The sequence below is a fragment of the Corvus cornix genome, chromosome 7, assembly GCF_000738735.6.
Source record: "Corvus cornix cornix isolate S_Up_H32 chromosome 7, ASM73873v5, whole genome shotgun sequence".
In the NCBI taxonomy this organism is placed as follows: Eukaryota; Metazoa; Chordata; class Aves; order Passeriformes; family Corvidae; genus Corvus; species Corvus cornix.
In genome coordinates, this window is record NC_046337.1 from 7075924 (window position 1) to 7103693 (window position 27770).

General features: G+C 37.9%; 1 protein-coding gene across 10 annotated transcripts in view; it reads left to right on the top strand.

Annotated features, from left to right (window-relative positions):
* Positions 1 to 27770, top strand: part of NCKAP5 (NCK associated protein 5) — a 379062-nt gene that overhangs the window by 243738 nt on the left and 107554 nt on the right. For 9 of the 10 annotated variants that reach the window (XM_019290553.3, XM_019290551.3, XM_019290552.3 and 6 more), the window contains 2 exons: positions 4617 to 4707; positions 18590 to 18739. In XM_019290553.3, the coding sequence (XP_019146098.2) occupies positions 4617 to 4707; positions 18590 to 18739 (241 nt within the window). The remainder of the gene's footprint in view (positions 1 to 4616; positions 4708 to 18589; positions 18740 to 27770) is intronic. The other variant, XM_010407127.4, reaches the window with a different exon arrangement.

Sequence of the window (27770 nt, forward strand, 5' to 3'; positions counted from 1 at the left end):
GAGGGAATTTAGGAGCTTAATTGTCCAGTACTGATGCATCAACCTCATCAGGGTCTGCCCAGCCTGGCCTGGTTGAATCTGTGCTCTGGCTGGGAGTTGCACCAGCAGGGCCAGGCGGGAGAGGGAGGCAGCAGAGCTGTCAGAAACACAACATCAAAAAGTGTTAAAAGCAAGTCTCCTGCAAAAATACAGAGGAAGCTTCCTCCTGCAATCTTGGACATGTGAGCATCTGTGTGCTGTGGGCTGCTCCCTAGTCAGGGAATGATGTTTCCTCCTTTCCATAGGTTCCTCTCTCCCCCTTGCCCAGAAACACACTTGGAAACAAAGCCAAAATAAATAACTGTCCGTTGCAGTTGGATTATATTCCTGGTATTCTCTCAATAGCATAGGAAAAATTGCATATTTTAAGTGTAGGAATGATTTTGGTTCAGGAGGAATAGCAGCAAGAACCTGTGGATCATAAATTCAAGTCCTCAGCTCTTGACCCTGATGCATAATTAATTTTGTAAATTAATCAATTGTGGCTTAAAACTGTTTGTATTTCTCATCCTGTTACTCTACCTGGCAGGCTGGTTCAGAGTCTCACATTTTCAATGATGAAAAACATCCTAATTCCATTCTAAATATATTTCTAACCACTAAATTCCCAACTTGTTTTGTCAATCATTTGCCTTGGGTTGGTGTAGTTTTCTTTCACACTTTACTTTTTCTCACTGATTCTTTTGTGTAAGTCATACCTGGCCTCTTAAACCCATGGTCTCCTAAGTTTAGCAAATTGTTTAGTCTCTTCTCGTGGCACAGACTGTCATTTCAACAGCATCAGAGCAGTCGTTCGTGGAATCCTCTCTGGATGAGCCACTCCTGAACACTTGTAATTGTAGATATCTTCCAGATGGAATTTTGACAGTGCTTTCCACAGTAGCATTAATATTTTATGTTACTTAAGTTCTTATATTTCAAGAACAGATTCTGGTTTCTGAATCCCTCATTTCTTCTTCTGTTTTGCGCTCTGAGAAATTTATCCTTCAGTTAGGACTGGTAGAGATCTGTTCCCCTACACTAAACCAGCATTTTGTCAGGAAACTTAAGGAGCTTTGGTCAAACATGGTTTTCATTTATTTTTCCCCTAAAAAAAAACCCTTAGATTTTTTATAAAACAGAAGCTGAAAGGAACACTTGAGTTTTAAGAAAATTAAATTTTCCATTCAAATGACAGATGTAACAGAAAATTTAATGGCACTATGTGAGATGCTTCAGATGAATAGACAGTAAATAAAATACAAAGGAAAGGGGAAAATAAATGCTCTTAAATAGTGCTTGAAGAATGTAGACTCAGAAGTGATGAGCTTTAGAGACTGATTTTTCAGATTTTAACAGCTTGGTAGTTACATAAGATACAGAGAGTCCTTGGCAAAACAGTCCAGCAAGAAGGCAGAATACACACATGGGGATAACCATCCTAAAAGTAATCTGGAAGTGCTGGATGTTGGATAGGGTCCAGCTGGGATATTAGAATCATGAGCAAGAGCAGATAACCTTTTGTGGTTACCAGAAGGGGGAAAAATATAGGTCAATGTGTAGAAATAGCCTTTCCTAAAGCTCATAATTTTTCTGCTTCACTTCCAAAATTTGCATGCCCTTTGGAGGCTTTGTTCAGGGAGCAAACCATGGGATCCCAAGCTAAATTTATAGAGGCTCCATTATGTTTGCATTCTTAAAATAGGATTTGTACTAGGTTGTTCTGGCATGTGCTGTCACTGTGCAGAGTATTATAGATCATAGTATAACAATGGCTTTTCAATTAAGGTGCCATTAATTCATGCATCAAAAACTCTCATTCATAAGAAACAAATCTCGATTAGCCTCCTGTACCATATTTGGTCCTTCCTAAAAATGGACAACTGGGATGCAAGTGAAGAAGCAGCAGCTTACAAACTGCAAGAGCACTGGCCATTGAAGCTTTGCAGTGAATTTGACTGTCTGTAAGAAACTAGTTTTCTTTTTCCGATATTCCATGAGTACCCAAAGCTTCTAAGATCCTCCCAGGGCTGGTTTTTAGTGATGTGACCACACAGTCTGTTATGTCTGTGGTTCAACTTCATAGCTGTCAGCTCTTACAGACTTTTATTGTAGATGCAAACAGCAAACCCACAGAAATCTCAACTGTGTTTAACTGAGCTCTTGGTCATGTTGCAAAGATTACTTTATTGCTTTGAAATCTGGGTGCTGATGGGAGGTGTTTCTGATTGCCACAAGAAGTTTTGTGCTCACCTGTCCTTGTCAGGCTGTTCAACAAGATGGGCCTGTGGTCCAAAATAGATTATCTCAGTTTGACTGAAGATTAAAGGACCTATTGAATTTTAGAATTCATCATTTTTTCTGAGCTGGTTTAAGTGATCATAGTAATATGCAACTAGATTATTATATGCAATTATTTTCTTTAATACTATTAGGTCTAAATTGAAAAACTGTGATTTAGTGCTGGTTGAATCTATTCTTTCTCCCATTTTTGTTTGTTTATTAATTTGGAAGAATGTTGTGGAGGACTAGCCTTGGAACTGCATTTGCATAGATAAACATAATAATTAAGAATCCTATTACACCATTAATTTAAAAATGAAATGGTGAACATGTTAAGAAATTAAATCTTTCAGTGAGGACTTTACAGGAATTTATGGCGTGAACCAAAATGATTTGTTCTTTCATGTAAAAGGCATCTGATTAAGGTCAGCCTATGAGCAGAAATGGTTCCAATCTGCAACTGAAAAACTGCACCACTGTCTGCACTAGAGATTAGAGCTGGCTTGGTTTTTATGCACATTTGGTCAACAGATGGTCAAACTATTCTGTGGGCATTCTGGCAGTGTAGAAGTCTGCACATCAATGACAAAAAAACATCACAGGAATAAGTAGAATGTCAGTGTTCATCTGAGTAGAATGAACACCCAGTGTCAGCTTCTTGAAAAGTAGCACAGTGGGCTGACTTGAAAGGAGAAAACCTGGAATAACATCACCTTGTTGTTAAATTAGCCAGTGCCATTCATTCTGGTAAGACTGAAAGGACAAAAAAACTACGAGGCTTGTATAATAAAAGATAATGCTATTGGCCTTTGGCCAGAGCAGTTAGCTAATATTTTCTGTCTCACTGGATTGTTACCTTAGAAATAAACAAATATAAAAAAGATATGCTGTGAATAATTCTTCTGCTCAATTTCATTTGGAAAGAATACTACACAAAAGTCATGTTTCTCTAAACACAGCAGAAATAAATAACAGCAGGCAGTTTCTGGTCTGATATGCCCAGGAACACTGGCACGTTCTTCAAGGTCATTGTTTTCATGTACAGTGTTATCTGGCTGTATGATTTAAGGTATTCCTTTCTCTCTCCTGCTTTTGCATCATCCTTATGCCTGTGACACAGCAGTTTTCCCTTCTCCAGCCCCTATTCCATCTGGGCTGTTTTTCCAACTATCCCAAGGGACTGAGACTGCTTAAAAGGAAAGGAGGAGAAAATATGAAAGGGAAAGAGAAAAACTATTGCAACATGGCTGAAGGAGAAGTTGTACAGGGGTGAGAATCTCTGTAGGACAAGGGGATTGGGGAGAAGTATGAGGCCCTTCAGCTGGAACTGTCACTCACCAATTTTTGTTGTGAAACCCAGTGCCTTTGTTGCTGGGTCCATCACTGCTCCTCTGGCTTTTGATCCTTTTCCTCCTCTTACCCATAGCTGAAACCAGCCCTACTCCCAAGCCCACTGTTTGTGGTCAGCCTTGATGACATCTTCCAAGCCCATGGAATTTAATTTCTGATCCACCTTGAATGGGGCCAGTGTTTCTTAGGTGGCTTCCCTTACTCCTGTTGTGGGAAGGAGCAGAACTCCTTATTCTGAGCAGCCTCCATTCAGCAGGGTTAGTGTTATTATCAGTTTAACATTCTTGATGAATGTGTGTGGATTAGAGATGACTTCTGATGGTGTCTATTAACAACTTCTAAAATGGAACTGCAAGCCTTCCTCCTTTCATTGATGGAGCTGAAGTTGATCGCATTGTCCTGAGATGGTGGTACCAGATTGGAGCCTGCACTTGCTTTTTACACCTGTTTGAAAGGGCAGAGAAGGGCAAATGTGTTCAGCAGCTGTGCCCCTATAAACCAAGGCACTGGCACAGACTGCACCCATAACACAGAGAGTAAATACCAGTAATGCCATAGACAGCCTGTCTGAACTGCACAAACCCCACTGCTGGCTCAGAACACAGCTGGGTGTGGGGTTTTTAATCTGACTCTTCCTAAATGGCAATAATCTTATCGTGCTGCTGTTTACACTGTTAACAAGGTGATGTCTTTTGCACACATTTGGTTTTAGTTTTTGTAATGGAGCTCCAATAGGATTTTAACAATACAACTAATTACTGTGCATATTCAAAAGATAAAAGAGTGCCCTTAATGTGTTATTCATAACATGGAGCATGAGAACATTATAAGGCTAGGATTGTCTTTAAATATTAATTTCATGGTAGCCATGGATGCATTAGGCTCTTGTAAAGAACAAAAACACTCAATGCAACTCTTAAATTTTTTCCATGCAGTTGACTTTTATAAATATTTTTATTCTCTAGAATGGAGGAGACAGTGAGAAATCTGCTACAGAGCCAAGGATCCCCAGGCCAGCATGGAGAAGGAACTGTCAATATCATGAAGGTATATCAGGTATTAGTGACTTATTAAGTGTTTTTTTGTGATAGAAAAGTTCTTTAAAACAAAAATCCCACTACTGAGATAGATGTGTCTGGCATTGTTTCCTCTATGTGTTTATTAATTATGAATACTTGTAAGTGGTAGTTGATTCCATCAACATTTTCCCAGGTGTTCTCTCAGCAGAGTTTAAGGGTTTTCACTTTTATTGTCCTTGTGTTATCTGCAGTTGTTGCTCCTCATATTTCACAGGGGACAAAGAAACCAGTTTTGAAACCTTTATTAAAGCACTTAATATTTTAAGTCATATGTTCCAGCATCTCTAGTAAACATAGGTGTTTTTGACAGCTTGACCTTCAGATTGTGATGGATAATTTTACCACTTATGTTCTTATTGGGTGTGGGGATCCCTATCAAGCTTCACAGTTTCATATCCTTGCTTGTGGCAGGTACGTTTTATCACCCTCACTAGGGGTAGAGAGAGAGTTTCTCAGGACAGAATTTAGGAGAGAAAGATTGTAGAGGTTTTTCAAAGGGAACCAGGTCTGTTTATAAGACAGAAGAGTTTTACAAAATGGACTGCTGCATTCTGGAAACAGTGCACCTGAGCTGGTGGGTAACCTTTTAATTTAAGAGTCTGGAAACAGGAGAGAGATACATCTCAGTTAATCAAGTATCAGGCACATGAATTCTTAAAAATATCACTTAATGAAGTCAGTCCTGTGCTGTATGTTTTTAAGCAGAATAAGCATTTTTACAAAGCATAAAATACTGTAATATTATATTAAAGTCTCTACCAGGTAGTGATCCATCAGATAAAACACTCTTCAAAAATTCTAGTTATATTAGTTCGTTCTTACAGCCAGTGTATCAGAAATACAGCAATATAGCTAAACAAAAATGTATATTAAAGAGTATTTATCACTGTAATTAAATTTTCATTTTAAGCTTGGATTGAAGAGAAAGGAATCTTTTAGTTTAACCTTCAATATAATCTAATTTTCTTGTTAAAATGATAGCCTGTAAAATTTAATTTCAGGACAAATTAAATTTTTTGTTGTAGTTACAATAGAACATCGTGCTTTTAGATACCGGTGACAAAGGCATCTCTATTTTATGCACTATCTTTTTGGGGTGCAAAACTGAAACTCAGTTCCCTTCTCTTATTTCAGGGTTTAAATCCATACATCCTGCTCACTCCTGCCGCCATACAGTGGTTGTTCTGAAGTGGGTTCGATGTCAGTCTCTCCTTAAGGTGGTTTACTTGGCTGTTCGTAACAGACGTCTGGAATGATTTTATTACCTGCTTTTCTCTATGCTATCTTACTGTGGAAACCCAGTAAGGTGGTACCACAATTAGGTTTCAGCTTCTTTGGGTTTTGTTTTTGCACCCTCGAGAAGAAAAGCAAAAAAATACTGCAATTTTGTTTCATCGAACTGAGGGTTTGGGAGTTCTTTCTTTTTCTTTTGGACACTTCTGTGTAGTTTTTTCACTCTCTTATATTAGTTTCTTAATTTTTGAAAAAAGAGAGAATTTGGGTATGGTCTTGGTTTTTTTTCTCCCTCTGGGCCACACTGATAGAGACATTTGATGTCTCCAGCCAGGCAGGAGAGAGGGCACCATGGTGTGTTTTGTGTGATATTGCCTGGGTTTATTTTCTGACCAGCAAAAGAACAAGGCAGTTCTGCCCAGTTATTGATAGCAAGAACAGTTCTTCATTTTCCTTCAGCCCTAGCAAACAGCCCCCTCCACTTAGCAAACTGGCCCCTTTTGTTCCCTTCTTTCTGGACACAAGGTTTTGTTTGAACCTTCTGGGTGGTACTCAGGGCAAATTCCTCAAACTGGAGCTTTGCTTTCTTACAGAGTGAAGCTGTTTCTGTCCCAGGGCCTTAAAAGACCCATATACCTATTTCTCTGGGATTATTTTAATGCAAAACAGCTTCCTTCCTCTCCTGTTCTCTTCTTGTTCCTGGGAACATTTTCACTCATGATATGATTCAGCTTGTTTTTTAGCAATTTTCATTTCTTCCATATCGCCGATATGCAATCTTCTTTGCTTATGAATTTCCTCTCCTAATCCATGACTGAGAAGCAATGGGTTTTCCTTTCCTGGAGGAATAGCTAGGCTGCTGCATCATACACCAGTCTGTGACTGCTAAATCAGGTCAGAAATGCAGAGCATTTGTGTTGTGCTGTAAACTTTGAGGGGTTTTTTTTCCGGAATGTCTTTTTGAGTCATTCATCCCAAATCCCTTTTGTTCACTTTTATGACAAACTTCTGAACAAATGCCTTGTTTTTTGGGAATTTCGAGGAATGGCTGCGTTCACATGCCCTGGGATGGCTCCCTGCTATGTAGGTCAGAGATGGGTTCATTTGGTGTGTGCTTGTTACCCAGTCATACGGTAAAAGCTGTGTGGTGGGATGTGGGCAGCGACTGCATGTCACAGTCACAGCTCATACCTGAAAAGCTCCTCAAAACAGGTACTTGGCAAAGAATCTCTGGTCTTGTGTTTGCAAAGCATTTTAACATTGAGAAACATATTAATGAAACATTAGATGAATCATTAATATGTTGCTGAAACCAGCTATGTGGAAACCATGGACAAAGATACCGTGTAAATACACAATGGATCTTATTTAAGTGCTGTGTCCAAATTTGGGAAGATACATCAATATTGCAGCAAAGGCATTTCATTTGTATTCTTCCAAATGTACTCGGGCAGTTTTCTGATATATTTATAAGGGTAATTCACAAATGGGAATAGAACCTGAATGTAAAACCCAGGTAATGTTCCTTAAAAGCACTGATATATTCAGTTTTTTGGGAACATGGTAACCATATTATCAACCTCTATTTGTGAAGGAAGTGTAAATGAAGTTTTGTGTATTATACAGAAATACACATACAGAAACCTGATTGAATGTATAAATACTAGCATTGCTCTGAAAGCCATCCTCTACCATCACCTTATGGAATATATCCTGAATTTCACCTTTTCTCTGTGATTACTGTGATATGATCCAAACTATATGATCAGTTGGTGCAGTAGAGTAAGGGATTTTAGTGCAGATTCACAACTCTCTGAATACAACTCTGTTGTATTTCATAACAAATGGGGACAAATGAGGTGACCTCCAGTGTGACTTATCAATGTGTCCCATATTCTCTGACACTGTGGTTAGTGTGTGTGAAGCTTTTTGAAGTAAATATCTGAACAGTCATAAAAGATAACTCTGCACAATAAATGTTTTTGATCTATTGAACATTGTCTACATATTTGTTTTTCACAAATCTAATTATTGTTCTGGGATGTATGAAATTGAGTTCTTATTATAATACCAATATGCCTGACTCCAGAATAAATATTCTTGCTAATGAACTTCAAATGTTGCATAGTGATAATGTTAGAATAATAACAATAAGAAAGTGGGGCCTAAAGCATGCGGTGTTATTGCAATATTTTGTTAGATCTTACCAGTATTCTCTCTTAAAGCAAAATATTCTAACTCTTTCACGGAGCTAGATGCCCTATGGGATTTTAATTTGCTGGATTTACAGATGAGTTATGTGATTTCTTTTGGGTAAATGAATTAAGAAGCGGGATTGTAAATAAAATTCTCTTTTGTTATTGTTTTACATAATAATAGAGGGAAAATTTATAATGAATGTTTGCATAAATGTAGACAAGAATGCATGTTATTTGAATGGCCATGAACCCTCATATTTCTTAAAGTTTACTTGACTAAAAGGCTCTAGAATGTATGAGCTTTATGGTGTTTCCAAGAGACATTGGCCACCTAAAAGTGAGATCATGAAAGGCCGAACCAAGAGCTCATGTATTCCCCAGAAATAATTGTATGCAGTTCTTGAACCCCAGACATTAAAACAAGCACACCACAGACTTTCCATCCTAAGTTTGCCCTTGAGATTTGGGTATCAAAAAACTTTCCTGTTTGGTCACAGTACTGGATACTCTAAGTAGAGTCTTACCTGATTACAGATCACTCAAAGACTTTAAGGGGTTTTTAACTCATTTTGACTCTATGTCAGTGTACAGTGATAGAAATAGATGAGGAAGAGAATTTATTGTAAGTTCACAATTTTTTAAAATTCTGGAATTGTCAACATGGGCACTTAAGCTCAGGACAGACATGGTGCAGTCACACTGGGGAGGTGGAAACATACACAAGTGATACAGGCACACTTCAGGTGGCATTGTTGGCCACATCAACCCAATTTTTTGTCTGCATGCTTTTGTGATGATACTCAAATGTGGAACAGTTGTTGTGGCTGTCACTTCTAATTTGCACAGCCATTGGTGTCAACAGCTCTTTCAGGAGAAGAAAAAATGTAACTATTGGCAATCTAATTTTGTCTTAACGCAAAATTATACAAGCTTATTGTTCAGGCCATTGCTATGTAACATTTTATAGATGGGGCATGGCCATGAATTGAAAAAAAGGCACTAGTTGAATTCCCTAGCTAAAATCCACATAGGATTTTTAATGCTAACTTCTATTGCAGAAAGAGGATATATATCCTTAAAATTAAACATCTGTCTCTGGAGTGGAAGTGCCCATAGGGGACTTCATGAACCAAGCCTCCTAAGCTACTAAGGAGTACGTTACTAGGCAAATATTAATAGCTTTGTGTCTCACAGAGAAGGACAGAGAGGAGCCATCCGCACTCTTGGGAGCTCCACTGGAAATCCTGGGCTGTCAAGGACACAAGCATTTGCTCTTGGACTGCTTTTCCATGCAGAGAAATCTGGGGCTAGCTCAGTAACAACTAATACCTTGTGGCTTTTTGTAGATTTCCACCACTATGCAAAGATTTTACCACTATGCAAAGATTTTGATAAATATTTAACAAAAATGAGGTTGGATTCTCTACCCCCAAAAGAGGGTGATGGTGTTCCTGAGACACTGTTCAAAATTTTCAATTTTGCTGCAAAGAGTTTTCCCTCTTTGGTTGTTTGGTTGTGATACAGAAACACAGCAATGGAGTTGTGTTTAACACAGCAAAATCTCATAACTGGAATGTGCCGTTTGTGAGCCTGTTGCTCAGAAAACAAGCACTTCTTTCCTTCCCAGAATCATGAGTCACAACATTTTTTGTGTTGGAAGAGACCTTAAAGATCATCTCGTTCCAACCCCCTGCCATGGGCAGGGACACCTTCCACTAGACCATCCAACCTGGCCTTGGCTACATCTCAAAACAAAGAAAATTGCAAAATTAAAGAGGAAGCAGAACAAGGATGTCCTGTATTTACACAAGAGTTATCCATGTGTTTGAATAGTCTTTGATTATATCTAATCACCCACAGTTTTTGCCTGACTGGCCACCTTTCTTGCCATCAGGGGTTTGGTTTGAGAATGCAATGCCAATCCTTGAAGCACTGAGTTTGCAGAAGGATAGATGAGGCCTCCAGATCCAGATCTACATTTTCACAGTGTATGGGTGCCATTATAGTAGCACTTTAATCCAACACACATCCTCTAGATACCTACAGTATCAAGAGGTAAAGATTGACTGACTCGATGGTATTATGTTGTATTATACTGACTGTAATTCTAGTTTACATTTCCCTCTACAATACAGTGTTTCTATCTTTGGCTGTATCTTCTAATTTTGGGAATGAGGCCACAAAAGTCACCCACTGCCTGAACATGAGTGTTTCACTTTCCCAGATGAATGAACTTATATATGGTCAAGTGACTTGCTCTCTCCCTACTTCCCCATCTCCATGTAAGATACTGTTCAGTTGGAACTTTGATATTATTTCCTCGATATTTTCAAACCAGCAGAAAGCAATGCTAGTTATTAAATTTTAAAAAGTTAAAAAATATCTAAAGTTTTGTTTATTTTCTGAGGCAAAAAAAAAAAGGGAGATTATGCTGAATTCATACTCATTCTGTCTTTGAAAACTATTTTAACAAAAGAACTCACTTAGCACTACACCAGTAAATTTTGGAAAGAAAGTACTCTTCTGATCAGGAAAAGTTAAGAGAGTTAATCTGAATTATAATAACGTATTTGAAAAGTTGAAGTTTTGATCTAATCTGGAATGATTGTTCCTACATTTTATTTCTATATGAATATGAATTCTGATCTTCTTTCAGAAATTCTCCTGACAAGGCTGAGAGACATGAAACTGTTCTCTGGCACTTGCAAAAAAATTGCCTGGTAATGGAATAATACACCAATTTTCTTTTTTTCCTAATCCCACAAGTAACTTCTTAGGTCAGTTTCAATTGTGCTTATGGTGAGAACTTGTCAGTTAATACATTGCTCTCTTTCCAGAATACTATGGAAGGAAAATTGGCTTATTTCTAGAAATTTAAATCCAGAAGAATTTTGTTGCCGTAATTGCTGTTACATAAAATTTACTGAATTTGAATTTCAGAATAGTTTGACTTATTTCTACTTCAGTCAAAGGAAGGTATTTTAATACTTTAGCTTCAGTCAAGTGTAGTTACTATAATACGTACAAACCCCTTCCCAAAGTTTAAATGCTACCTGTAGGTTTCCTGGAAGGAAAGATTATTACTTTGAGTATGGTACTATAATGAGCCAATTTCTAAGAGAATACGTGCATAAAACATCACACTGAATATTATTCTTCTATTTCCTTATATGCATATATGAAGAAGGAATAGCTTCTTAGAAGAGTCCTTTTTTCCTGCTGGTAACTTTGCTTATCAATGTAACTGGTGTTTTTCATTTTGAGAAGAACCAGGAACACAGTGAGCTCCTGGGCACTGCCCTGCCACTGCTGGGCCTGAAACCTGGCGTGGAAGGGTCACCTCCAGAATGGTCAGTCTTTGATTCTGGGTCTGACAATGCCAGAGGTGGCAGTGCTGTTGGTAGTGGGAACATCCTTTCACTAAGGACAGGAGCTGGTCCTGGGCTGGGAACCTGGGGCTAAGAAACTCCATCTCCTCTCAGTGGTCTGAGGAGTACACTTCATCCTCAAGTGCACTCTGAAGGTTTTCTGCTTTTACTCTCCTTTCTGATCTGAACTTTTTCAAAAATATGTTTCTGATGCATGGAACGGCCAATAAAAACATCATCGGGAAATTTATTAATGCTCCCTCAGAACTGCTCAGCAGGGATGGTAGCTTGCGCTGGTGAGGAGTGTTCTGAGTGGAGAATAATGTGGAGTACATTTAGATTGATACGCGGGTGGAGGAAGGCACATATCAGAAATGTAAAGTATGTACTTGGTCCTCTTATCCATCACAAGTATTTAATCTAGGGAACGTTGCTGCTCGCTCTGCTTACTTTGTAAGTGAAATCCACAGATGAAAAAGAACAATCTAATATGTTTTCCTGACAAGGGTAATGTTAAATCATGAACGATTTGGGATGTTTCTGTAAACTTTTGTGATATGTTGCATTCCTTTGTTTTCCTTCAGTTTTGGTCAGCTTGTTCTGAACAAAAGCTGTTCACTAAACAAAAATATATTATTATTACACTTACTGATGTGCTATCTAAAGCAAGCTGTATTTTAGTCTCTCCTTCCACTGGGAGGAAAAGAAAGCAAGAGAAAACAGCTGAATATATAGATAAAAGCAAGGAAGCTAAAGCAGAAGTCGTATTTGTAGCCTTATACTCACAGATAATTTCAATTGCATGTAATTTTAGTTGCATGTAATTTTTTTTTTATATTTTAACTTGTTTGCTCAGTTACAGTTTGGTTTGTGTTTTTTCCAGACCTGGGTTATTGTATTTAGTGGGATTCCCTTTAACAAATAAAGAATTTTTTTATTTTTTTTTTTTTTTTAAGTTGCATATTGGAAAGAGATATTCAGATCACAGTGGTTACTCCTGTACTGAGAATCATGCAGGACACACTTTGAGAATTCATCATTTACTTCACATTGCTCAGACTTAACATATGTGTCTTCTACACATCTCAGGTTTTGCTAAAAGGAATAGGTTGTAAAGCATATCAGAAGATACTGCCAATTTTCAAAGGGTATTTTTAGCAAAAAAGAGGTCATGATGTGGGAGAAAGAGGAGCAAGGTGCCACTGGAAAACAAACTTAACCTTGTTGGAATGTTAAGTCTGTAGTCCTTGGAGCAACTTCTGCCATTTTACAGCTTGTGCAGTCAGACTGAGCTATTTGTGCATAGCTTGAGGCTGTATTTTTTAATGAAAGTACAAATAAACCCTCATCTACTGTTTTTATCCTTATCAACAGTCTAGAAATTCTCATTTCATACTGCTCACAGGGAATAGTGCTGAACACTAGGAGGTCTGCAGTGGAAACAGCACTGAAAAGACATCATCTAAGAATGCATCAAGATTATAGATTATAGAATGGCCTTGCAAGGAAAAACTTTCACAATTTATAAATACACTGTTGTGGTTTGACTGCAGCTTCCAGCCAAGCCCCACACCTGAATCCAGCAGGATGGGGAGAAGAGAATCAGGAGGGTAAAAGTGAGAAAACTCATGGATTGAGATAAGAATAGTTTACTAATTGAAATATTATAACGAGACAACAGCAACAAATTGTAATGGAAAGGAAAATAGCAAAGAGAAATAAACCCCAAGAAAGAGACGTGATGCAAATGTAAACAACAGTTCACTCCCCACTGCCTGATGTCCAGCCAGTCCCTGAGCAGTGGACCCTGGCCAGCCTTCCCCCTCTGTATTGCTGAGCAGGATGTCCTATGGTCTGGGACATCCCTTGGGTCACTTGGGGTCAGCTGTCCCTGCTGTGTTCCCTCCCAACTCCTCGTGCACCCCCAGCCCCTCGCAGGTGGGGTGAGGAGCACAAAAGGCCTTGGGTCCATGCAGGCACCGCTCAGTGGTAATGAAATATCTTGGTGTTGTCAACACTGCAGCACAAATCCAAAACACATAGCAGCTACTGTGAGAGAAAATAACTGTACCCCAGCCAAAAGCAGTGCAAACAAAATCTATTCTGTGTATGGATCTGTAAACTGTAGTTTGGGTGTGGAGGGAAGAGTCTGCCTTGATTATAGAAAGAGTGTGGTGTATTTTACTCAGATCACCACATTCAATCACTGAAATCTAAGATAAGTGTTCAGGAAATATCTCATTTAGAAGGTCCTGTGGAAGCTCTGGACACACCACAGGAAGCACTAAGTTTTTTGAGGTGCTGAATTATCAGCATAGTTTGGGCTCCACATAGACTGGATTCTTGGATGCCTGTTACCACTGCCTCTCTATAAGAACAATTAATAGCTACATCATGAATCTTTCTGATTTTTTTTCCTCAAATAAGTGGTTATGAGCAGTCATAAGCACTGTTTAATTATATATCCTACATACATTTTATTCTTGGTCGATTAATGTGTGATTAAAATGTGTTTTTGGAAAATTGCAGGCATGACTCTCAGAAGAATTTGAATTTGTTACCATTATAAAATCTTGTCTCTAATAAATTTCAGAAGTTGAAGAATTAAAAGGAATTCAGAAAAGAAGATCCCACTCAGGCATCACAATCTGACACCCCAAATTGAAATAGAGATCTTTTGTGTCTGAGGGATCCTTACTGCATTGCATCTGAAAAACTTCACTTCTCTGAAGGACTTGTGTTTATCACATGGAAATGATCTTTAGATTCTGCAAGCAAAGATGTCACCTCTAATTATTACTTATCACTTTCCAGACAAGCAATTCATGTCATCCAAGAGTCATTGGGAAAATCAGCATTTCAAAGATGTTGATCTTTTTTAATTCTTGTTTGGTTCGATCAGATTTTTGTCACATGTGCTTGTGAAGGATTGCTTGTTTATAATCAGTGCTCTGGATCTCAGACCCAGTTATATCAGTACTAGATTATGCTATCTTGTATTATTTTAGCCACTTGTCCAGTGCCTAATCCTGGTTTTTATGGTAAAAAAGAAATTCTAAAATAATTTTTCCCAGCTACTTTTTCTTTTCTTTGTGTTTTCTGACATTTACTCTTCTTGGTTTGAAATTTTACAGCTGCAAATTGAAATATTTTAAAGTGAGATCTCTTTTTTCCTCTTTTTCCGTGTGTATATGTGTGTAGTGTCATTCTCAGAAAGCATCTTAGAAAGAAGAAAGGGAAAAGGACAGACAACTGATGGTACTGCCAATAAAACTTTCAAAGTAACGTAATTTCTGAAATAATAATGGTTAAGAAGTAGCTGGCTAAGTATCCCTTTGACACTTTTCTCTTCCTTGGAAAGGTGACAATTCTTAGAGGAAAGACATCCCAATGACTAAGTGTTAGGGTTAGCAGCCTATTGCCTTTCTTGGGATGAAGAAAGAGGTAATTTCTGAAATAGGCAATTTGTTCTCTTATCTTTTGAAAGCTTCCCTATGATCTTTTCTATCACTATAGTTACTCCCTGTTTATCAACAGTGAAAACACTTTCTTGTTCAGTATTCTGAAAGCTAGGTGGAGGAGACAGGAGAGAAAATTAGCTTCACATTCCACAAACTCCAGTAAATTATCATCTGCAATTTCAGGTGAATTTCCTGCTCTCTTAATTTATTATTCTTACTTTATTTATTAGTGGGAAGAGGGTATATTATACTGCTCTTTCCTAGTTCAGCTAACTGAAATCCAGCTTTCTGATAAGTCTCAGTCAGGCCACTGCATTGTACAGCTTCATAGATCAATTTCTTTAGTGATTTATATCTTTTCATTGATCCTGGAGAGCTTGCCATTCCTAGGCTGCAGGGGCTGTTTCCATCCCCTGTTTTCTATTGGCCACAGGGCCCAGAGTGTTTCATCAAAGGGTTCATCATCAGTGGACTGCTTGTTTGATTTATGGAGCAAACTGAATACTAAGAAATAATGGTCAGGGCAGGATTTCATTTAAGATTTGCAAAATACTGTTGGTTTCAAAAGAGCAATGACAGCTTAAGCCAGCCTGAGAAGCTTACACAATGTGGGACTTGATTGTAATTTTCTCATTAATTTCTGTGAGAATGGGTCTACAGTGATTAGCATAATCCTAATTTCAGTAAGATTTGAATTTTTAATATTTTTATTGTGTCTTTGTTAACACAGAGCATTAGAGAAGCAGATTTACTGCAGAATTCTCATCAGGCTGCTGTGTTTGCATCCTCTCATGGTACAGGCATGTACCTTAAACTCATTGGTCTGGGGACACCCGGAGCAGAGTTATGGCTTTTTTTTTTTTTTTCCCCCTTAACTCTTTTACTTCCAGAACACCATTTCCATCTGTTGCCTTTTCCCAGAAATTAAACTGCACTGAGCAGCAGGACAGCACTTGCTCTACCTTTGCTGGACTTTGCACCTGGGGAGGGTTTTGTTATTCAGCTTGAACACAGCCTGCCTGTGACTGTGCAATATGTGAGGCATGAGCAGAGACTGTTCAGGGGTGGCAAAAGATGCTCTTTATTTGAGGTAACACAGGAAGTGTAGGACTCTAGAGAAAAAGGGAGTAAGATGCTTTACACCATTGTTTGCTGCCTTCAGCACGCTCACTCCAGAGCTCTCTGTGGGATTTGACCAGCATCCCACAGGAGAAGCACATTTCCTCTCGCAGATGTCTGCCCCTTCCTTCCTCCCCCAAAAGCCAGCTGCCTTTGATATTAACAGATGTTGCACACTCAAGAGGCCTCTGTCATTCCAAAAGCCTTTGTCATCCTCCCTCTTTAAGGACTTGACTTCTAGCACAAAGGGTGCTTTACAAATACCTGTTTTGTTTGCTTTCTGGAGTGTGGATTTTCCACTCTACCCTCACTAGACATCACCCAGGTGGAAATGGTGAATGTGATGGGGCAGTGTCCTCAGCAAATGGCATGCCTAAGCACAATTTCTAAGGTTAGAAGAATTTTCCTCTGTTCTGCACCTTTTCCATGGCTGGAATGCTGAAACTCATTTATTATTACTCAGTAATAAACTACATTTCAAAATATGTGTGCTGTACTTCAGCACTCAGGCAGGGGTAACAGTAGTTAGTCTTGTGAGGTATTCAAATGCAAATTGAAGTAAAACAGGATGTGTGTTCCTAATTATGCCACTAGTGTCCAAAGTTCATCTAATTTTGTAATTAGATGATGAACAGGTTACTTCTTTGTGTGGCTGGGATTTACTCTGTGAGAAGTTGCATTACTCCCCTTTCTCTGATGAAATGTCACAACCTGTGCTTTCTTCTACCTGTCCTTTGAAATTGCTGCCCTGAGTTTGTGCAGGAAAGGTGACCCTGTGCATATGTTTGTGTTCTCTTTTATTGTTAGACACATGCAATTCGTGTCACATTCCCTCCTAAAAATAATAGTTTGTATTTGAATTGCATGAGAGATACACCTTTGTCATTTCTTTCCCCTGAGTTCATTGAAGTGTTTTATGTCAATGCACTCCTTGGGGCAACTTGAAGCAAAAACGGTTTAATGGCTCTTTTACCGATACCTGATTGTTGCATCAGTGAGAAGCAAGCACAAAAAAATAAAGCCCAAGTACTATATTTATGGTTCCTTCTGATCAGGGTAGCACTAATGTTGGAAACCTGATGGAATGGCTCTTTGACATCTATGTTTTGGGGCTCAGAATGAGATCTTTGCTTCGCAGTTCACTAATTAAGCCCATATCATATAAAATTAATTCTTGATTAAAGTTTTAACATAGTAGTAGTCAATTTCTAAGCTAGTTAATATTTAAAAAAGACATTGTTGTGAATGTGATCCAGACTGCTGATTTTTAATTGAGTTACATTTATGGATTTAGTTAAGGTAATGCCTTGCTGTTAACTCTCAAACAAAGTTGTATTTGCACAGTTATTCAAGCTGGATCAGTTCTTCATGAAAATGCACACTTTTATGCTTAGACAGGGTGCGTATTGTGTAGTAGTTATGGGGAAAGCATCTCGCTTTTGGGTAACTCAAAGATCATGAATGTGTGAGCTTTTGTACATAAGAATTAACAGAAAGGCACATGAAGAAGACTAGATGCTCACTGAAGGAATTCTCTAGATTTTTTTTGACACCCGGTATTTAATGTTGATTTACCTCACATTTTCCATTCTCATGAGTTGTCACACTGCATCTGCTCATACAATTAGGGCAGGTGGTTTGCAAGGTAGAGCCTGTGCCTCCCAGGTTGTGCTCCAATGATGGTTCACTCTCTACATCTGTGGAGTTCTCTTTTTTCCCCTTTTGCTTTCCTTGTCATTTTGGGCAATGTTTTACATTGCCTGTTGTAGTCTTTATGTTTTGCTTGCTTTATCTCACTCTCTCTGTGAACAGAGAGCATGGACAGATTATTAACAGAGTTAGCAGGATTCACTGTTCAATCCTATCATTTTTACAGACATCTTGTAAAACAGCAGCCACAGTCCACTCAGAAGCTGCAACTGATAACAACTCAGGCTGACTAACCAGAAGTAGACTGGAGTACTTCTGAAAGTTTTGTTGTCAGTCTGATTCTCTCCAGTTATATGCTAGAGCAGATCTTAAATCAGTATTCGTCTGGTAGCTTGATTCTCAGCCCATTATTTAATAATTCAAATATTAGCTCTAGATGAAGAAAGGTGAACTACATTAGGCATGAACGTATGTTAGCTTTTCCTCAATAAACTGCTTTATCTCTCAGTGGCAAAGTGTTAGCATTGAAAGCTGGTATGTTCAATTTTCATTGCAATTTTTAAAGAAGAAAGTGGAAGTTACGAAAGAAGTGATGAGTTCTGCTTTTTAAAAATCTGAAGTAGATGTATCAGTGGAGTTGTGCATACACTTGCAGAATTGGCATAGCATATGTCACAGACCCTTCCTGACTCCACTTGTTTAGTACTTTAATCATGTCACTAGCAACTTGCTCTTTTTTTCATTCATATACAAGGGAGAATTGGAGATATTTGCATAGTTAACTTCATTTGCACCTGTGAGTAACGGCATTTTTAAAAAAATCATTTCAGGAAAAGCTGTCAGAAGACAGTAGGAGATGTAAAGAAGGCATGGAAAAAATTCGCACTCTGGCAGATGAAGATTCAAGAAGTGAAAGCAGCAGCACTGAGGAGGAAAAAGAAAAAACAAAATTGCTTTTGGAGCGTTTGAAAGCTCTGGAGGTAAGAAGCACAACAGTTTCACACATAAAAGACCACCCTTCCCCCTGCCTCATTCATTTATTGGCACTGAATCACCCTGTAGTATTAATCTGATCTTTCACAGTTCACCTGATTTCATGTTATGGGGTATTTTTTTTTTACATTTCATTTACCAAGGATGAACAAGAGGCTTAGAGTCACTAAAAGGATCCCTCTCTAATGCTGAGCATCAGATATCTTTAAAAGGAACTTAATACATTATTTTAATTCCTTTGAGACCATTTAATAAGAAAAATTGGTTTTACTCATTTTGTTTCAATTATTAATATTGCAAGACTAATGTAGGTGGTTTAACAACTGTCATAAAACTAGTTTTGCTCCATTGTAGTTTATTGCTCAGTTTTTAATTGCTGGACTGCTTGCTTGGGAGAGCTCAGGCCTTTTTACTGCTGGGCTGGGGAAAATCTATTTCCTTGTAGACCACACAGAGAACTGCACACTCTACATTTTGAGTGCATTTCTGGAAAATTAGGATCTGCAAAATAGTGCACCTTGTGGTAGCTTCAAACTAGAGGAAAATTTTCAACGTGTTCTTAGGCAGCCATGGACAAGGTGCAGCTAAAACTGTAACCACAGTATACATGAACTTATTCTGTGCTCCTTGATAGAAGCGTGGGCTTCAATGTCTATGAAAAGATAAGATTGCATATTTTAATCTAATTTTTAACTACTAAAAAGTCATATTTTTGACCTTTCTAATGTTTCCTCCCTTCTCTTCTGCTCAAGCATTTATGTAGCATTACAGGTATGGATAAATGAATGCCTTAGAAGGATCTGAGTGACATTTTGCCTGTGTAGGGTATTGGTAGACAAAGATTTATCACTGGGCCTATACATTTTTGTTTAAGCTCTTTTACATGATGGTTTTTGGGTTGAGTTGTACTCTGATCAGATTAAAACCCTGGGATTTTTTTCTTGAGGACTTTGTTAAAAGTAAAGCATGAACAATTACAATCAATCCTGTTTGGATCTAAATACAGAATCTGAAGTCTCAAAGGTATAGGCAGCCTCTGCAATTTTACTTTAAAGTCTTAGACTGTTTGTAAAATAAACACATGTAATTTTAAATAACTCTAATTTTGCCCTGGGGAAAATAACACATGCTACTAAGTTTTTAAGACTGTAAAACTCTAAAAAAAATGTACAGTTTAATATAGTCTTGCTTTATCTGTTGATGGAGAATGTAGGTTCCTTGTGATCCTTTATTTCCAAAATATGCATGATTTCTGCTTGCTTTGCCTCATTCTTAATCAGTCTGCATGACATTTACAGTTCTTTGTGTCCTCAGTTGGTAGCAAGGTGTTCAATAATGGCACAGCCTTTATCAGTTGTGACAAATTCCCCAGATACAAAATGTAGCACTAAGGATAGGTGGGATCTGGTTCAGGAAGGGCAGTGGAGACCTCTCCTCACTGGTGTCAGTGTTGTGCAGTGGTGTGTTCAAAACCACATATTAGAGAGTGCCAACACTTGAAGGATTAACCTACAGAAGTAGTGTAAGGAGCTATCAAAGTAGAAAGATGAACTCCAGAGCCAACATTAATTGTGATCCAATATAATCAAAACAAAGTGTTGTTAATTGTGTGTTGTTTATGTATTTTTGCTTTATTTCTCTCTTGAAGAATATAAATTGTAATGTCAAAGACTGTATGGTTTATTAATTAAAGACTTTTTTTAAAGTTACATGCTATTAGCAGTTCTAATTCTTTACTATTTTCAGACTAATTATTCTAAATATTTCATTAGTCTATCTAGAAAGGAACAGAAAATTACTGTTTGTTAGTTTTTGTGCTGTGGGTGTCAGGATCTTTAATCTTACTTTACGTGATTAGATGTTACTGAATTAATGAAATCAGAAAGGCTAATAAAGTGCTTACTAGAGTCAGTCCTCCATCTGTGCCCTCTAGAATCTGAAGACTGCCTATAAACAGCAGCTATTGAAAGTAATAGTCAGAGTGTGTGACCTAATACATTAATATATATTAATATGTACAATATATATAATATACATAATTTCATTAATATCAACACTGTTAAGAAAATTTTCATATCTCTTCCTATTAGCTTGTTTGCTGCTCAAGTGTAGCTCATGACAAGCTGGTCTGTTAGAGCACTGTAGATTTATTCCATCCTCTTCACCTGTGTTCACTGGCCTGTTGCTTGGGTGAGCTTCTCTAAAAGCTTCTACAAAGGCACATGTATTATAAATTTACATTTATGCACATGTATATAAATGTATGTGACAGTGCAAGTGATGTGAAGTTTTTATTCTATAAAAGTTTAGATCCAGCAGGTAATTTTTTTTTCTGGTTAATACCTTCCCTTGGCTGATCACATAAAAATTTGGATAAGTCTGAGCTAATTTTTCAGTGAATGAAGTACCAAAAGAGAAAAGCAATCCACCAGCACAGGGATAAATGGGCAGCTCTTCCAGCACATATGCAATATAACAGATTATTTAGTTTCTTTTATTTGGAATGTCTGTATGGGAAAATAACTCCTGTTCCATACATAGATCAAATTGCTTCTTCCCTTCCTGGAGTACTGACGTGGTAGATGTGGGGTACGTGGTGGTTTTCTTCAGGAGTTTCTGTGAGTGGGACAAAACCTGTAGTCATCCTGGTCAGCTGGATCTGGAGCAGGAAATCTAAGAATGAGAAAAGGGACAAGGCTTCAGTTGCACAGAGAACTTTCTTTAAATAACTTCCATAGCATGGGAGTTGTATTTAACATTCTTTCTTTTTTTTTTTTTTTTTTTGCTGTCAATTGTATTACCAAAGAAATTTCAGTAATATCTTTTATGTCTTATTAACCACTGTTTATCCTAGAAATTTTCTCACTGAACAATACATGTCAGTATAGTAAAGTATCTCTCTAGTCAGCCCAAGTGAAAGCTATCATATACTTTGATAAGAGATATCTACACATATTCTCCCATTGCTCCTTTTGCCTGTAATTTCTTTTTACATCCTTTGTCATTTACAGCAAAATCTATTTCCACTCTACTGAGTGATAAATACGTTACGTTTCTAATCAAGTGAAACAGATGACAAATAAAAAATGGTTCACACTATCTTCTATCCCATTTTACATAGTTGAAATTAATTGTGATTTCCTGGATATCAGAATTCCTTTGTGCCTTCAGCATTTTTAGTTGGCTTCTCTTGAAATGCCATTTAACTTACTTCAGCAGTTATGATCAAATGCCTTCTAACTCTTGCAAAGAAAAAGAAATTCTCTGATATCTTCTCTGTGTATTTGGAGTGCTGCAAAAAATGAAATATTAATGAAATATGGGGAATAACATATGAACTCAATGGTGGAATTTCCTTTTTTTAATTCTTCTTTCATCACCAGAAGAATTGCAAATTTTTTGTTTATAAATTGTAAGCAGAAATATACAAAAAATGTAATTTATTCTGGACATGCATCAACCCCCATTCAGAAATTCCAGATTTTTTCACAATTTTCACAATTACAGTAAAACAATAATGTTGTATTTCCAAAGTCATAGACATACAAGTAGGAGATTTTTCACAAAGCCCTAATTTGCTCTCCTGGGTATGTTAGGTGTTATATGGATTTTCATTTCAAGATTGTCTACTATTTCTTTTTTCCAGCAAGAACAATTTACACATTTACAGTCCACAGAGGAAAGCTTTAAGACTATTCGATATTAGACAAACTGTGTCTGTAAAGGCCTTAAGAGTGTCCCAGAGCTTTGTTAGCCAATATGGAGCTAGGGGTTCTCTGCCCCAATTTAACCTCAAATGACTGAAATACAAGCACCAAGCACCTGCATAATTGCAAGTGATTTAAACTGATATACAGCATTAATGTCAGTCTTAATCTAAACATGTCTGTAAAAGCTATAGTTACTTTGATTTTAAAAATTTAATCAGTGATAAATACTGTGTCAGCTTTGAAGGCTCATTAAAGTCTGTCATTTGCACAGACATTTATGCAGTAATTCAGTATGAATTAACTGTGTCTGACTCTGTGAAATGTTCCACCTCTTCCGGACTTCCTTCTTTGCAACTGCAGTAGTGCAACTTGCTTAAAGAGAATTTGCTTTTGGCTGCTCATGAAGAAAGTGAGCTGTCTGGGATTGCTCCGGGCTAAATGACCAAGGAGTACTTAGTGCAAGTTGCATTGGACAGTGCTTTGCTTTGACAGTAAAGAAGGGATTTTGTAAGATGCATGAAATTTGTGGATGGTGTCCTCTGACACTCTTCATGTCATCCCCTTCCCTCAAGAGGAAAGGGGAGTGTGAGACTGGATGAAGACTCAGGAAGAATGGGTTCAGTTTCCATCTCAGCTGCAGATTTCCTGCATCCTCAAACAGTCCAACTGTTTCTACCCTGATAGCACACCTGTAATCAGAAGAGGTGGTTTACCTGCCACAGCCTGGGACAGTGCACAGTTAACACCTTGTTAAAACCACAGTATTTGCATTCAAATTAAAATAAACATTTCCAACAAAGAGGAGGTTCCCCTGGTTTGCTCTGTATCCCCTTCCTCCTCTGCAATTGGCACGAGTTCTATTGGCCTCAAAAAATACTGATTGAGGGCTGTTCCCAACCTGGCATTTTTCAGCAAACCACTGGGGTAGCATTAGATTGTAACCTTGAAGTTATCGAATGAAAAGCCTAATTCATGTGTGAAAATCTCATTGCTTGCGGGTGAGTGAGACTCAATGAAAGTTTCAGTAAACTAAGCTGCAGTAGAAGTGGTTTCTGCTGGGGCAGAATCATGAAATCACTCTAATTTTAATTAACGAATTTTGCCCTCTTGCCCTTTGCAGTTCGTCATAGAAAGATGTGTTTTGTTCTAATAAATTGAGCTTTGGGAGAAAACCCACTCAGGATAATAAGCTAAATGTTCAAATATATTAGAGGGGTAATTTCCCTTGTATCATCACCATTAAACAAATGAGGAAGTATGTCAAGTATTTCCGATATAATGTTTTTACTACTCTGCAGAGGGAGAAAGACATGATAGCAATGAACTATGAACTATAAAAAAGAAATATGAGGAGGGTACATAATTCCTCTGAGTGGATTGAGAAGATAACTTTGAATGGGATGCTGGTGATTTTTATTTGGCTTTTTATTTTCTCTTCTTTATTTTTTAAAAAATTATTTTCCATGTATTGCAATGTAAAATGGTAAGAAAACTAATAATTATTTTCTTTTCCATGGAAAGAAACACACCATATGCAGGCATGAAGAGCCCGAGTTTCTGAAAATATCTGTGAGGAAAGACTTCTTGTTTATTGAAAGTCAGCTGATTCCCTGGTATACAGGCAATGTGAATCACTTGACTTAGATGCAAAAGAGGAAAAATCATGAAACTTTTAAATATTTTGTAGCAAGATTCTAAAAATTTTGCAGCAACCAATCTTGTTCCAGCCAATGTGTTTAATCTGATTCAGCCAGAAGCCTCTTCTTAGCCTAATGCCTTGGCCATCCATGGAACTAGATTAATTATGCTGATTTGTCACCAAAGACCAACCTACTTAATTCTAATTATTGGATTATTTTACTTTTAAATCTTTTCAGTAGGAGACTTTTATAATTAGTTTTCTGAACTGTACCTAAAAACACTTCTGTTTTTTTATAGGGAGGGATCAGACAATGAGGCAGGGAAAGTCTTATTTCCAGACTTACACGGTGGCTGATAATGAATCAGCACGGAATTGCATCACTGGTTTCAAGACCAGCCCAGTTTATTCCAGCTCTTTCCAGATAACAGTACTGGCAAACTGCTTCAGCTTTCCAATAACTGAGTAAATTTTAAATTAAAACCAAGCTGAATGTTTTCTATAACCTGTTGATGCTTGAGCTCATCTACTGTAGGTCCTCAGTGGCTCATGTGGTCTTTGGGATGCAAATCTCACGGCTGCTACCTGTTTCTCCTTGCCTTTGTGCCCTGGGGTGCTTTTCTCCTGCTGTCTGCCCTCACCTGCTCCTGCTGAAGTCCTCAAAAGCACGTCCTTCCCAGATGCTTGTACCCCTCCTGCCAGTTCATGTCTTCCACTGTGGCTTTTCCAGCCATCCCATGAGGGTGTGAAGCTCCATAGCTGGCACAGTAATATCCCTGTTGGGATGTTACTGAAAGTAACATCCTCATATGGATGAGGACTAATAGAAACCTCTTCCAGGCAGACAGTTCAACTCAGTGTGTGGTGAGTATTTAAGAGAAGAGGATGTATTTGTTGCAGACATGTAAAATATTGATCTTTCTATTTTTCTCTCTCCCTTTATGTTTTTTTTTTCCCTAAGCCAGTTGAAATTCACGGCAATTTCTTTTTTGGCATGGAAGAATCAAGATGATCTAGTAGGGATATGAATTTACAACAAGGGTGTTGAAAATAGCTCTGCCCACTGGATGTAAGAAGAGCTGTTCAGATTTACTCTGTCAGTGCTGTAACCATTTCCTGCTATCATTAGAGACAGATTTCTGATCCACTGTTCACCAAACAGTTCCAGCTCCTGAAATAGGAGAATGCCTTAATATAAATAACTGTATAATATAAGTCATTGTCTTCATGGTCCAAGAGGTGTAGAGAAGGCCATGCTTATCTGCATTTTTCTCACTATTCAGTTCAATGACAGCTTAAAATGCTTTCTAAAGTCAAAGAAATTGATTTTAAAGAAAGGCCGTGGTGCCTCCTGGGAATTTTAGTCTGAGTTACAAATGGTATTGTTTTCTTTTCTGACTGAGTCTAAGGGAAAATAAAAGAGTATCAAATTGCATCTCCTATGACATACCATGGCAGTGGTTCAGAAGTTAAATGTTTTGGGTCACAACATGCAGAGCTTCTGAGTTTCTGGTACGTGTTGGACAGGTAAAAGCTTCCAGATCAACTCTTGGTTTTTTACTCTGAGATACCCACAAAGCACTAATCTATTGAAATTTGCTAATTCAGCCAAGTGCTCAACAGAGTATGCTTCAGCTATTATTCCTGTTCTGTTGTGACTTAAAACAGTGTTTAACTGTTTTGAGTGTGTCCTCGTGTCATACCCCATCAACTACTCGTGAATTTTGCTGCGTATCAGAATTTTTCTCCTTTAGTTTTCTCATGCAGTAAACAGGCTTTAATGAAAGTTACTTTCCAGCATCAGTGCTCATCACAAACATCAGTGTGTTCCAAGGCACATAGGAAAGGAGTGACTAACTTGTGCTGTTCCTGATTTCTTCCTTCTCAAGGCAGAGTGATATAAAATGCTCTTTTCCAGGGCAGTAAATCCAACATCTTTCAGGTGGGAGAAAACACAATATATGCCTATGTCTTACATGCAATTTTTTTACTTCACATTAATATTTTAGTCAGGGTACTGTTTGGAATATCTTTTAGTTCACCTACTGTAGTGATTTTTTTCCCTAAATTTTGGTGCATGCTGCTGTGAAAATTATAGGTAAACTATAGAATCCTCAAGACAATATACTGAGATCTGGAAACTTTATTGAAACAATGAGAACAGAGATAAGCATTTAATGTTCATTTTACCACAGCCAAATGGAATAACATATATTGTAAGAACCAGGTTATAAATTAATTTTTTCTATGATTTTCCGAGTTCCAGTCCAATGGCTCTTGTCTTACAGAGAAAGCTCTGTGGTACTGATGCCTTTTCCTGGTCCTAAAATCAAGAGTCAAACATGGTTAGAAGGGAAAAAGGGATTTTACCTTGGTATTTATTTTAAGGATCCTTAGGTGCACATGTCCAGGTCATATGCATCGAGATGCACCCCGCAATGCACACCTCCAAAAGATCGGGTATAACATTATAGGCTTTACTAATTAGCATATCAATCAAAAATTCCCCAGTGAGAGGCTCAAGTGAGACCCCCTCCCCAAGGAGCCTTCCCCTGGATGGTTCTACCTTAGTTTACAGAATATGTTCTGGAGAGGACCTTGGGGTCTGGGGCACACTGATCCCTAACCACAAAGCTTCTAAAATGTTTAGTCTCCTAGCTGAACAAACAAGTCCAAGGATGAAAGCAAAAAGCACTAAGAATACAGAAGTTGTAAAAAGGTATAAAAGGTAAAAAATCATCATGGCATCATTTTCCCCCTTTTAGAGACTAACAAAACTCTACCTTGTCTAGTCTCTACTCTATTCTTTACTCACAGAACCAGTTTACACAACCAGCTGCTCCACAGGCAATTACACAGATCATAACTACAATTACAGCTATTATGAATATTTCTTTCACCCAGGCCCAGTTTGGTAACCATGAGGTGAGGGTATCAAAAATATTATCAAAATTTAAGGTGTTATTTCTAGAAGCTACTTCATGTAGAATTTGAGTTCCCTTCCAAATTTCATCCAAATCTTTCTTAATCCCTCCATTTTGGTCCACATAAGAACAACAGGTGGTATTGACAATAGCACATACACCTCCTTGTGTGGAAAGTATGAAAGTACTTAGTTTGCTAACACAACAGTCTTTGAATGGTTCATAGAGTTCATTCTAGAATAGTTCATTCACAATAGAGGGTTGAATATGGCCACAAGAATAATGATTTGGTGCCAAGAGGTCTGAGGAATAGGTGTAGTTGGTGAAGAAAAGGTAAGTCACAGTAGTCAAGGAAAATCATCTCGGTTTTATTAAACCTGTCAGATTTTCTCTATTGAAATGAATGTTAACTGCATTCTGCACACAGTCCTCGCTAGGTTGCAGTGAAGGAATCTGCTATTTCTGTCTGCCTCTTATAATCTAATGATAGTTTTTCAGTGCCCTTCTTTCCAAGTGTGGTGCCCTCTTGCAGATAATCAGCAGTTAATGTAACTCACCTTCTTTAGCAATCAGGCACGTGGTACAATGTAAAATCCACTCTCTCTGCTGAATGGAATGAGATTTTCCAACCCTGTGTTATAGATCTAGGTGGCTGTGTTTATCCCCACACATCTATCATTTTGGAGAGTGAGGCTCAGGAGTTTTTTAAATAGTTTCTCTCAGCTGTGCACTCTGAGCCTGGCTC